The sequence below is a fragment of the Bos javanicus genome, chromosome 5 (genome assembly GCF_032452875.1).
Source record: "Bos javanicus breed banteng chromosome 5, ARS-OSU_banteng_1.0, whole genome shotgun sequence".
Taxonomy (NCBI): domain Eukaryota; kingdom Metazoa; phylum Chordata; class Mammalia; order Artiodactyla; family Bovidae; genus Bos; species Bos javanicus.
This window is the reverse complement of record NC_083872.1, coordinates 106,825,942-106,838,831: the sequence shown is the minus strand read 5'-3', so window position 1 is coordinate 106,838,831 and position 12,890 is coordinate 106,825,942. Positions and strand designations below refer to the sequence as shown.

The 12,890-nt window shown below is 54.3% G+C and overlaps 1 protein-coding gene across 2 annotated transcripts in view; it reads left to right on the top strand.

Annotated features, from left to right (window-relative positions):
• Positions 1-2,797: 2,797 nt before the first annotated feature.
• Positions 2,798-12,890, top strand: part of PRMT8 (protein arginine methyltransferase 8) — a 71,008-nt gene continuing 60,915 nt past the window's right edge. For both annotated transcript variants that reach the window (XM_061418216.1, XM_061418215.1), the window contains exon 1: positions 2,798-3,022. In XM_061418216.1, coding sequence (XP_061274200.1) covers positions 2,798-3,022 — 225 coding nt within the window. The remainder of the gene's footprint in view (positions 3,023-12,890) is intronic.

Sequence of the window (12,890 nt, the reverse complement as noted above, 5' to 3'; positions counted from 1 at the left end):
CCAGTGCCTGCTCATGGGCTAGGTATAAAAGTGCTGCCCAGTAAGTTCTTGGTGGAATGACTACATTAATCCTACAAAGGAGTATGCCAACATACTTGTGCAAAAGATATGGAGAAAGACCAAAATCCTTGTGAACAGTGGGGATGGTGAGAAAAATGGTACCACAAAATGCCTACTGTGTGCTGGGCACTTTAAATACATTATGACTTTTCACAACTCAGGAGATGAGTATTCAGGTCATCTTTTGCTGTGTAGCAATTCACCCCCAAACTTAGTCTTTTAAAGTAGTTATTAATGAGGTGGGAGCGTAGAAGGGGCCACTGCTCTCTGCTCCAAGATGGCTCTGCAGAGGACAGGAGCATCCACTTTCAGACAGCCCAGTGTGGTCCTCCAGCCACTCTGGAGCCACCCTGGGGGCCTTGGCAACTGAGGCACCACCCCAGGCTGGCTCAGGGTTGGATGTGTTGGCCTAGAACACTCTTTGCCATGAGAATACAGCTCTCCCATCTCAGCCTCTCTGCTCCCCATTCTGAGGGGAGCCGTGCCTGGGGAGAAGCCAAGCGAGAGATTTCAACAGAGAACAGAGGAAACACACCCACTGAGGTTCTCATAGCAACATAATCACGCACAGGCAGCAGCCTATTTTGGTGGGAGCTTGTCTGAACCTCCCTCCCCGCCCCGGTTAGTCACAGAATGGATGCCCTGCACAGGCTGCAGCAGTGTGGGGTGGCATGGGCTGGGGTGAGGGGAGAATAATGGACTGGAAGCCAAGGGCTGGGGAGCTCATCTCAGATGCTCCGTCAGCCAGCTGAAGGATCACAGGGTCCTTGCCCGAAAAAATGACAGGATAGGACTGAAGTGGGAAGATCCTTTCTGGTTTCCGTTGATCTTACAAGTGCTGAGCCTCTCCCAGCGGAAGATCATATGTCTCGAGAGATCTTTTGTCTCTGAGAAAGATGCTTAGAGAAAACAGGGTTCCAGAGGGTAAAGGTCATTCTTTAAATTCAGCTCATTTACCCTCCCACCCCCACCCCCAACCTTCAGCACATTGGCAGGATGTGAAAGGGGAGGAGAATGACCAGTGTCACCAAAGACTCTGGTCACTTACCCAGGTCTGTGGGCTGAGAAAGGACAGGGTTAAGGAGGTTAAGGTCATTCGTTTAAATTTACTCCTTCCTCAATTAAACACACATACACACAGAATCACTGGGAACTCAACCGTCTTGCTCGCTCACTCTCCATCCTCTCCCTCCTGCACTTACTGCAAGGCATCCTCTTTCCCTGCAGGACCAGGTGATGGAAACCTCTTAGTTTCTGGCCCATTTCTTCAATGGACGCTGGGGTTAGTTGAGGACAATCAGGCTGTCAAAGGTGATGTTAAAAAACAACCAGGGCATGCATGCAGGACTGCTCTCCCTGGGTCAGCATGGGGATGAAGTGCAGAGCACCAGGAGGACCAAGGAGCCCCTTTTGGGTCCCTGCCCTCGACTCGTGAAGTGAAAGCTTTAAAAGTGCAGCTGTCTTTGAAGGAGTCAGAACCAAGTTGGCCTGTTGTAACTGGAGACAGAATGCCTCCCCCCCCCCCCCCCCCCCGCCCCCTGCCCCAAGCCCAGCTTTGTTTCCCACCAGCCTGACAGATGGCCACTAAGAGAAAAAGAAGCTCTCCAAGTGAAGACAGGAATGCATTGTATAAAAATTCACACCCCCTGCTACCGCCCAAACTCCCTTAAAAAAGGACCAAGAGAATCCTAATGGGTACGTGACATCCTCCTTCTCTCCCATAAAAGGGACTTCAAAATCTGGTGATGCTGGGGGAGGGGTGAGGAGGGAGAAGAGAGATGTGTGGGCAGGGGACTGCCAGGGAAGACTGAGGTTGGGGGAGGGAGAGGTCGGCTGCAGGTCACCCACTTGACTTCCTCCCACCCTCTTTTCCAAGCCACTTCTGGCTGAACCTTTGCCCCACCTTCCCAGCGAGGCTGGGAGCCCCAAGCCCTAGGAGAGGCAGAGTGGGAGAAAAAAAGGATGGTGAGGCCACACTTGGCCCTAGAGTTGAAGGAGTTAAGGACCCTCCCTCACCCAGACAGCCACCCTTTTGCTCCCGAAACCCCAAACGCCGAGGAAGCATCCAGGAATTGGCAGCGGAGCAGGAGAGGGGGTGGGATGGGGTGGGGTCGGGGCGAAGTGACCGTGGCCCAGCCTTGCCCAGCGCCAGTCCTGGGGGGCGGGGAGGACGCACACCGGGGCTGAGGACCTGCCAGCGCCCAGCTCCGGCGCGCCTGCCTTCTCCGAGCCTCGAGCGTGGCCCAGCCGCGTCCACGCAGCCCTGGCTCCCCTCCACCCCACCCCCCTGCAAGTTGTCTACGGCTACGGGCAGCGGAGGCGGCCCAGAGACCCCCGGAGCCCAGCCGAGGGGGCGGCCCCAGGGCGCGGGAGCCCTCGGTCTGCGCCCAGCCACCGCCCGCCCGGCCCAGCCTCCTCCCCGCCCCCACTCACCGGCTCAGCCCCCGGGAGGGACGCGCAGGGAGCGTGTGGCTTCGCCCGCCGATCGGCAGAAGTTGAGAGGAGTTGCCGGCTGCCTCGGCCGGCCGGACTTTGCGAGTAGAGCAGCCGGCGAGGCGCCGCCGCCGCCGCCGCGGAGCCTTCGGGGGCTGCCTCCCGCCTGCCGGGCCCGCAGCGCGGCCGGAGAGGGGCGGGGAGGGGGTCGCGGGCGCCTGAGCCGCTCGGATCTGTGCGAAGGACTGGACTCCGAGGAGAATAAAACAAAGTGGACTCGGCAGGGAAGACCCTACCGCCGTTGATGGTACCGGCCGACGCTCCGGCAGAGGGGCTGGGTTGGGCTTTTTTTTTTTTTTTTCCCTCCCATTCTCTCTCTTTCTCTCTCTCTTTTAAAGCGACACCCGCTCTCTCTTTCTCCCATCACTGTGCCACCAAACCCTCGCTGGCTCTTATGGGCATGAAACATTCCTCCCGCTGCTTGCTCCTAAGGAGGAAGATGGCGGAGAACGCGGCCGAGAGCACCGAGGTAAGGAGGCCAGAGGCCGGCCCGGCCACCCCGCGGCCGCCGGGCTACCCCGCGGCCGCCCGGACCCCAGCGCGCACCGCGCCGCTCCCGGTGCCAAACTTTCTCAGCTCCATCCCGCTTGCTCCAGCCGGCCGCTTGCGCGTCTGTGTGTGTGTGCGTGGTGTGTGTGTGTGTGCTGGGTGGGGGAAAGAAGGTGCCTGTCTCAGGACCCCTCCCTCTTGAAAAATGCAAAAGAGTCGCTCTTACCCCAGCTTCCTCTCCTTCCACCCGCTGCTCGCTCGCGCCCGCCTCGCCACCCCCCACCCCCAACCCAGAGTCCCAAGCCCTGGGCGGCCGCGCTCCCCTGCCCTCTCCTCTGGGCTCCGTTAGGGCTCCAAAGTGGCGGACTGTGCTGAGCCTGGATGGGCGACCCAGGGGCCAGGTCGTTTCCCTGCAGGGCCTGGACCGTCCCTCCGGGCCGTCACCCTTCAAGCTCGCGCTCTCGGTCCCCGCCGCACCGCGGAGAGCTTCGGGCCTCGGGAGTGCCGAGCCGCGCCGGGGTAGGGCAGGGGCACCGCCGACAGACCCTGGCGCCCAGACCGGGGCGGGGGAGAGGTCCGCAACCCGGGACCTAGAGCCGCCTCGGGGGTGCTAACCCGGGGAGGGAGCTCGGGCCGCGGCCACCTTCAGAACCGCGGACAGCGCCCGCGCCTGCCGCAGCCGAGCCCGCGCGCGCTGTGGGGGCTGCGCGCCGCGCCACAGCAGCTTGGAGGAGGAGGTAGTGGGACCTCCGCAAATTGCGCTCTGGCCCCCAGTCTCCGGCAGCCCGGCAGCTGCCCTTTCTCGACTCTCGAGTTGGCTCGGAGCCGCCAAGAGCCCAGCGTCCCGAGACCGACCAGAGGCTGGGCTTCCTGTCCTCATTTTGACTCTGCTGTCATGACCCCTGGCTCAGCCCGTAGGCTCCGGGCACCTGTAGTCATGCAGGGGATCCGCGTGGGCAGCCCCCTTACCTTCCTGGAGGAACGGTGCGCCGGGGCGGGGGCGGAGTGGGGTGTGTGTGTGTGTGTGTGTGTGTGTGTGTGTGTGTAGATCATCCCTTACTCGGTGGCAGGAAAAAGACAGAGAACAAACTCCCGGACTCTATTAATAGCCTGGTGTCTGGTGGGGCTGCCGTGCCTTTCACAGATGGTTGCCCATATGCAGCGTGGGGCGGGGACGGAGGTGTGGCGCGCGGGGATTGTCCCTCCGTCCGTGGGATGCCCAAAGCGGCAGAGACCCTTCCCAACCGTCTTCCCTCCAGGTCTGAACTGCAGCTAACCCTCTACCCCACCGCGGAGGCAGCAAAGCTTTTTAAAATCCCCGTTCTCCGAGAAACTAGAAGCAGCACACATCCTGTCGATTTCGAAACAAAAAAATGCTCCGGGATAGAGCAGCGGGGCGTCCAGGAGCTACTGTGTCTCCTTGAGTTAGGGCAGAGCCAGCGCGTGCGGGGCCCCTCCCGGTGCCCCACCGGTGAGAGGGCATTTAGGAAGCTGTGTAGCGCTAGGCAGAGAGCTCGCCTGTACGGAACCCCTCGCCCTCCTCGCTGTGATCGCCCACCCGCAGAAGTGATTTCTAAAAATAGCTCCGAGTCAAGGCCGCACTTCTGTAATCCGTTGGCCCAGCGGGCACGTAGCAGTCCCTGCAGCCATGTGGCTGGAGCGCGGGCAGCAAAGAACAGCTTCTCCCGGCCCACCGCCAAAAAAAAAAAAAAAAAAAGTTTTCACGGGTCTCTGGCCCCCGCACTCTTGTTGTTGCCCGCGAGATGCGGGCGCAGACCCCGGGCCAGCGTCCGCAGTGAGCTTGTTGTGAGCTCCACACCTCCGCCAAGGTTCAAGGCGTCCGGAGCAGGCAGAGCGCGGCGTGTGCGCGCGCCAGGCTATTTTTACTTGCTTCCCCCGCAGCTCCAACGCTCCCCCTTCTCGGCGGTTGCACATGCCAGCTCTGCTCAAGGCATCAATGAAAACAGCAGTAGAGGCGGCGAGCTCCTGCGAGGGGGAAAAAAAAAAAAAAACAACCCACGTCGCACGCCTGGCACACAGGGGGAGGGGCAGATCCAGCTGGGGCTCCCGGGGCGGGGAGTGAGTCTGGGGTTCAGTTCCTCGCAGCTTCCCCGAGAAAGGGAGGAATTCAGACTTGGGCCAACGTGCCCCGGTGGAGGCATCCAGGCAGCGTGACAATCGCTTGGTTTTCTTCCAGGAACTGCCTGTTTTTGGAATGAGCCAGGACTAGAGCAGTACTTCCAAAAGTGGGGTGCTGTGGGTTTGCCTGCATTTATGGTGAGAGAGAAGCAAGGATGCCTCGGGGTGTGTGTGTGTGTCTATGGTGGTAGCTCTCCTTGTTCTCAATTCAGCATATCTTTATCAAATACTGACTCTGTGCCAGGAATAATTAGGTTCCCGAGGTTCAAAGATAAAGACACTAGGCCACTGCCCTCATGGAACTCACAGTTTGGTGGACAGGAGTGCCGGCTGATCCAGATCATTCGGTAGCACCTTTTCCTGACTTTTGTTGGCGTGGTTTGCAAGCACTTTATCTCACTTTATCCTCACCATAATCCTGTGAGATAAGAGAAGGTTAGAATTCATTGTGTAGCCCCGTTTTACAGATGAGGATGTTGAGGCAGAGAGGTCCAGCAAGTTCTAAATATTACCTGACCGGCTAGGACAGCCTTGGAGCACAGACTGCCCCCACTTCTGACTCATTGCCCTTTGCCCTATACTGCTACCTTGATTCTTTTTTTCTACTGCACCATGCTGCATACAGATCTTAGTTCCCCAACCAGGGATCAAACCTGCACTCCCCCACCCCCCACCCAGTGGAAGTGCAGAGTCTGAACCCCTGGACCACCAGGGAAGTCCCTACATGGCTACTTCTCAAACGATGCCATGTGTGGATGGGAGCAGGCAAGAAGATGGGGAGAGAGGATGTTTGGGAAGGAAGAGATGCTGTTTTGGGACAGGCAAGGAGAACAGGGAGCAAGTGATCACTCACAAAGTAAAGGTAGGGAGAGATATTCTAATCTCTATGCAGGAAGGAGAGTGGGGAATAAAACTATCTGTGAGCAGAGCCTCCCTGGACCAGACAGGTTTGGAGCTGGGCCGAGGGCATCCTGGGTGCAGCTTGTGGGGGGGGGGTGGGGGGTGGGGTGGGGGGGCATGGCCAACGTTGTTGCCACTTTCTCCAGCTCCCTCCCTCAGGTGCACTTCTCCTCCTCAGCTGAGGGCATCAACGCCCACGCATCCCCTCCTGGCAGCCTCTTCTCCCTCTCCCCTGCTCCACACGTGCCTTCAGAACCTCCTAGTGGGCCCATCGGAGTCTCTTTTTCAGCACCCTGCACTCGCGAGGCTGCCACCCTCACTCAGGCAGGAGGCGCTTTCCCGTTGTCCTCTTCTCTAGTCCAGCCTCGTCATCACTGCTCAATGGGCTTTCAGAAGCACAGACCTGCTCAAGAGCGCACGTGGCTGTCAAAACTTACCATGTCGCCCTGTTCCCTTTAGGACACAGGATAAAACTTGATGTCCTTAACCCTTCCGTATCTGCCCCATGCAGTTCTCTGCAAACACCGACTTCATGCCTGAATGCCTTTGCACATCCTGGTTCCTCTACCTGGGCTGCTCTTTCCCCCTCTTTCTCTGGGGAGGGGGGGCGAATCTTCCTCAACCTGAAGGACTCAATACAAAGGTCACTTCCTCTGAGCAGCCTTCCATTTAAATAGCTCTTCCATATATCCTCCATCCCTATGGAGATGGAGTGTTCCTCTCCTTCTTCTGTGCTCCTAACACCTATCTCTCACTTTCCCTGTTACAAGGTAATTGCATTTTTATATATCTGTTTCTCTAGTTGGATAAAGAACTTTCGGGGTGGTGGGGAGCATGTCTACCCTGTTCTGACACTGGGCCTGACGCAGAGTAAATTAAAATCGTTGACAAATGTTGACTGATTCATAGGAATATGAACAAATTCGTGAGCCTTCTGGGTCTTAATCACTTTCTGCAAACTGGGCCTCCTATCTCCCACTCTTGTGCTTAGATTCTTGTGGATCCGGAAAACATAAAATGAGAGGAGATTCTGGGAATTAGGTGCTGCAAAGCTCCAAGCCCGGGTACATTTTGGTTACCCGTGTTCCTACTTAATAGTTGGTAATGACTGACTCTTCCTATGGGGTGTTCGTCTGAATAGCAAATAAATGGATTAATCACAATGCCCAATTAGGAGCCGTGGGCGATGGTGGACGCTTTGGAGCTGCTGCTTGCTTTACCTGCTCTCAGTGAAAGCCTGATGCATTATTTATGGTGCCCACCTCCCTGACTGGGGTTTCAGCACCTCAAAGGGAAGCCTCCATGGGTGTGAAAACAGTTTTAGCAAAGGAGTCATTTTGGAGACTGGTTTTTGAATGTCATCTTGACTTCCTGGTCCAAGGAGAGAGAGAATATTTATGGGTTGGGAAAACTACAATAAGACCCGGGTTGGGGCGCCAGTGGGCGCTGCTCCTGTGAGTTACGGGGAGACTGGGGCTGTATTCTGACATGGTGCCTGTTGGTGGTTTTGGCCGATGGATCCCTCTTCTCAGGGTTTCTCACTTAAGTGTGTGGTCCTATAGCACAAAAGTGAGAGAGGAGGAGGAGGAAGAGGACAAGAATTGGCAAGACCCAGGCCCACTTCTCTGAGGTCCACATGGTGTCTCTTTCTAACGAGTGTGGGGCTCTGGAGCCAGACCGCCTGGCTTTTACTCTGAACTCAGTAGATGTGTTGTTATGATGAACAAGGTGCCCCTAACCTCTCTGGGCCTCGTAAAGCTGTTGCGATGATTGAATGAATTAATTCATGCAAAGGGTTTAGAGCCTTGTGAGCTCCAGAGACCATCGCGATCACCATCAAGCCATCAGCTTTTAGGAGCCTCGCCGGGAAAGTGCCAACAGGATGGACTCACCCTGCCCTTGTTTCTCCAGCTGAAATGGTCCCCAAAACCATGGTCTGCACGCATTTCTCCTCCCTCTGCAAACACGGATTTCAGTCCTGAACTGAACTCAGGAGAATTAAGAAGATAGCCACGTTTGTTTTGTTTTGTTTTGTTTTCCTCCTGGGAAATTTGGCTCTTGGGGGAGTCCTCCATTGGCTTTTGGCTGTCAGAGAGGGTGAAACCACACTCCCGTCTCTGATTCAGGAGCGGTTTTCATTTCCTCCTCTGTGCTAACTGCGATGTGAAGTGATTATCACATTCCAGCGTGGAACATGCAAAAAATCTGTAAAAACAGCACTTACACCTTGGCTTCTCCTGTGCCAGCAGGGGAAGAACGGGCAGCTTTGCGAGATGTGAGCTGCCAAGGTAACTGGAAGTGGATGGTGGTGTTGTGTGATGGGCAGGCATTGCTGTCCAGTCGTGCACGGGCTTGGCCAGAGGAGAGGAAGCTCAGGCAGCAAGGACCATCCCGAGCCCACTTCCTGCACCCACGATGCAGTTGGCCCCTTGGTTGTTAGTTACAGAGCTTCAGAGAAGGCAGCTTCACCAAATTCCTTGTGCATTTTCAGTCAGGAAGTTCTTAGGTCTGAGCTCCACCTCTTCATTGCCATGGGAGTCACTTTGGTTTGTTCTGTTCTAAAAGGAGATTAAAGACTGTCTGGTTGCTTTTGCATTTGGGACTGCACGAGGGCTGTCACCCTCTGTACTAAACTCTGTTCTGAGTGATGCCAACCCTTTCCTCTGAAATTCTGGACTAGCCAGGAGAGGTGGGGTTGAGAAGATATACCCCTCCAGGGGTACCCAGACGGTTGAATGTTTCACACACCAAAAGGCTTTTCTATTTTGTTATTAGAAGTCCGTCAAGCATCTCAACTTTCCCCAGATTTGTAACGGGTGACCCGTAAGTAACGATTGTTTTTTTTAACTCATTTTTATTTTTGACTGCACTGGGTCTTTGTTGCTCCACGAGGGCTTTCTCTGGTTGCAGTGGGAGAGGGCTGCTGTTTGCAGTGTGCGGGCTTCTCATTGCAGTGGCAGATGTGTGCGCAGGCTCCAGAGCGTGCAGGCTTCAGTAGTCATGGTTCCTGGGCTCTGGAGAGTGGGCTCAGTAGTTGTGGAGCACAGGCTTAGTTGCCCCGCAGCATATGGAATTTTCCCGGACCAGGGATTGAACCCACGTCCCCTGTGTTGGCAGGTGGATTCTTAACCACTGGACTACCAGGGAAGTCTGTAAGGATCTCTTTTTAAAATGTAATTTTATACAAGCAAATAGCTCAACGTATACCTTTTCATAAAGTCATAGACTCTTAGAGCCGGATGGGAACTTTAAGTTATTTAAGAGGCAGGAAAATTTTTCCAACACCAGAGTTCCTCAATGTTGGTGTTAATACCATGTTTCCTCCTAAGTCAATGCCATCTCTACCTTCTTCAGACTCTAATTGATTGCTTTTGATACTTGGCACTAATTTTCTGGTATATGCTGATACGGAATACTAAAAACTAGTTGTTACCCTATATAAGATCTAGGAATTGTGCATAACAAGATACCTCTCCCTTTCATATGACACTTCAAATGCTTTGGCATCTATTGTCTCGTGTAAGAGATGCCATCCTATATTACATATATGCATACACAGGCTCCATCCTGTACACCATATACAAACACAACGAGTTCCATCCTATTCCCATGGGACAGATGAAGAAACCAAAGCACAGAAAGTTAGTGTGACTTGCCCAAGATCCCACAGAGAGGAAGTGATGGAACCCAAGCTCTGGTTTTCTAGCCACTGAGACCTGTGGCTTCTCCACTCTATGGGGCTGTGAAGGCAGCAGGAGGACCAGAGTAGATACTCAAAATAAATACGAAGAGAAAGAATGCGGAAATTAACTGGAGAAACCACAAATGGTGGATTGGGAAGAAGTCCAAGAAAAGACACCAGCCCTGGCTTTCCTCTCCTGTTTTTATGGTTCTCACTGCTGTGCCCCATGGGTGGCGGGGACCTATGGCCAGGACAGTCCTTGTTCCACGATGCCCCTGAGCCCCAAATCCTTGCCAGTGGGCCAGGAAAAACTCTTGAGTAACAAAGTATACATTTTTGAAAGTTGGACTGAAGACCATTGTCTGATCATCGTTAAATTTGAACGTTCATCCAGCTTCTTTCTTGGGATGAAGTAAATAGCAGAGACTTCAGGACAGGAACTTTGTTTTTTAATTTATCTTTGTAATTTTATTTCATTGTTCAGGCTGTTGCAACAAAATACCACAAACTGGTGGCTTCAGCAACAGGAATTTATTGTCTCCCGGTTCCAGAGGCCAGATGTTCTGAAATCCAGGCATCTGCAGGGTGAGGCTCCTGCCGGAGATTCTTAGGGGATTGTGTTTGCTGACTTCTTCTTCGCTTCTGGTGGTTGTCAGCTGTGCTGTGGTTCATAGATGCAGCACCACCTCTCTGCTTCCTTCTCCACCTGGCCCCCTCCCCTGTGTGTCTGTATCTCTTCTTCTAGGGACACCAGTCATATTGAACCAGAGCCCACCTTGTCAGGTATGGCCTCGAATCCTTAATTCGATTGCATTGGAGAGATCTTGTTTACAAACAAGGTCAAATTCACAGGTCACAGGGGTTGCTGTTTAGTCGCCCAGTCGTGTCCCACTCTCTGTGATCCTGTGGACTGTAGCCCCACCAGGCTCCTCTGTTCATGGGATTTCCCAGGCAGGAATACTGGAGTGGGTTGTCATTTCCTTCTCCTGCAGATTGTCCATCTTCCCGACCCAGGGATCAAACCCGTGTCTCCTGCATGCCTCTTTACCACTGAGCCACCCGGGAAGCCCTAACAGTGGCTAGGGCTTCAATACATCTTTTGGGGGGACGACTCAACCCATGACCTCAGCCAACACATCATAGGCCTGAGTAGAGAGTGACTTGCAGATGACAATGAACAGGACTCAAAATACTTGCAAAATCAATGGAAGTAGTCTCTCTTCTCCAGTCCACCCACTGTCCACCTCCCCCACCACCTCCCCAGCACCTTGGCTGGGCCCCCTTTCCTTGAGTAGCAGCAAAATTATAGCAAGAGCTGCGGTGTTCACGTCTGTATTTTGTGCTGGACTCGGTGTTCAATGCTTCATATGTATTGCCTTGTTTAGTTTACACAAATTGCAAAGCAACTCTTCTTATTCCTGTGTTGTAATATCTTGACAAACATTGTAGGGCCCCAAGTAGCAGAATGGAGGTGCTCTGGAGCTGGTGGCTCTGCTACTGATGGGGGCCTCTCTCCGCTCTTGCATCCCCTTCCAGCAGGAAGCTTGTCCTCCCTTTTGCTCCGCACTAGCTCTCACCGCCGGAGGGCTGGAAGGAACTGATAGACATCCATGGGTGGAAGAGGGCGGAGCCTGCCAGCCTGCACCTGGCTCCATGTGTTCAATCCGCTGGTCCTCCCAGGAGACTGGCTTGGGAGTAGTTCAGTCGCTCAGTCATGTCTGACTCTTTGCAACCCCATGGACTGCAGCATGCCAGGCTTCCCTGTCCATCACCAATTCCTGGAGCCTGCTCAAACTCATGTCCATAGAGTCGGTGATGCCGACCATCTCATTCTCTGTCATCCTCTTCTCCTCCTGTAGCCAGAGACTTATTGTGGTGGTAGCATCGTGAGCCCACTGCCAGCTTCCATGAAGGGCTGTTCTGGAGGACTGGAGGGGTGAAGACTTTTTGAGCACCTTCCAAACAATTAAGCCACATGGGTCACTGGCTTCTGGGCCCAAAGCAGTTTTGTGCGAAGGTTCGGGGCCCTGCCCCTGGGGTTCAGACCTCAGCCCGGTTGGGCCTCACGATCACCTGTGCCCAGTTTAATCATCTATGATATGGTGGTAGCACTTTTTTCCCATGAAGCTGTTACGAGGATTAAACAAGTGACTTCACATAAGCTCACGTTGGCACACAGGGAGATGCTCAAGACAAGCTCTGATTTATCATCCAGGCTTCTCTGGCAATGTCTCAAAGGAGCAGGGCGGCACACAGATGAATAAAAGGTGTCCCCTGCTGATGTGATGGACTCACCGATTCAAACATTCTCAGGAGGGATGGGGTCCTCCAAGCCCCAAGGGCTGCCCTACCTACCCCATTCCACATGCACACTAAATGCTGGGGTCCAGGGTTCTGGTGTCTGCAAGACCCAGAGCATGAAAACAAAATCTCATGGAGCCCCTAGAGATGGAGAGAAGCAGGGAGCACCCACTGCAGACCTCTCAGCCTCCTCTGGGCCCCCCTCAAGCCCTGCTCCTGGGATGAGAGCGACTCCTACTGGTCTGTGACTGGATCGAGCCCCCCTCCCCACACTCCTGAGAGGGAAACTGAGGCCTGGCAGAAGGGAAGACAGATGTGTGGCCCAGTCTCCCTCCACACATCGGGTGTTAAATACCAAGTTAAACACACTGCCCTCTTGACCATGGACCCAGGAGAGTGTATTCACCGGGGGTGAGGCTTGACTGGAGGGTTGTACTGTAGAGAGCAGACCACTCTAAAGGAAGCAGCGATTAGCAAACGCCTCCATCAGGGCCTGACCTGCAGCTCTGTTGTGAAGGATCCTCTCTTGTTAGCTGGAGGGAGGGAAAGGGGTGGCCCTTTACGGCTGGGGCTGCTAGAAAATGAAAGGCTGCAATTCTCACAGGCATGTGACATCCAAGGGCTTCATCGCTTCTTGACAGGCAGTTATGACAGCCGCTCTCCAAGGAGGCGCAATCAGAGGATCCCCAGAAAATGATTGCAGCCCATTGCCAGCCTAAATGGGCTCCTAATTAAGGGATGTTCTCTATTAATGCACATTAGTTCAACTCTCGCCTTCAGGTACCAAGTGGGGAACTGATGAATATTTATTGAATGAATAAAGGAG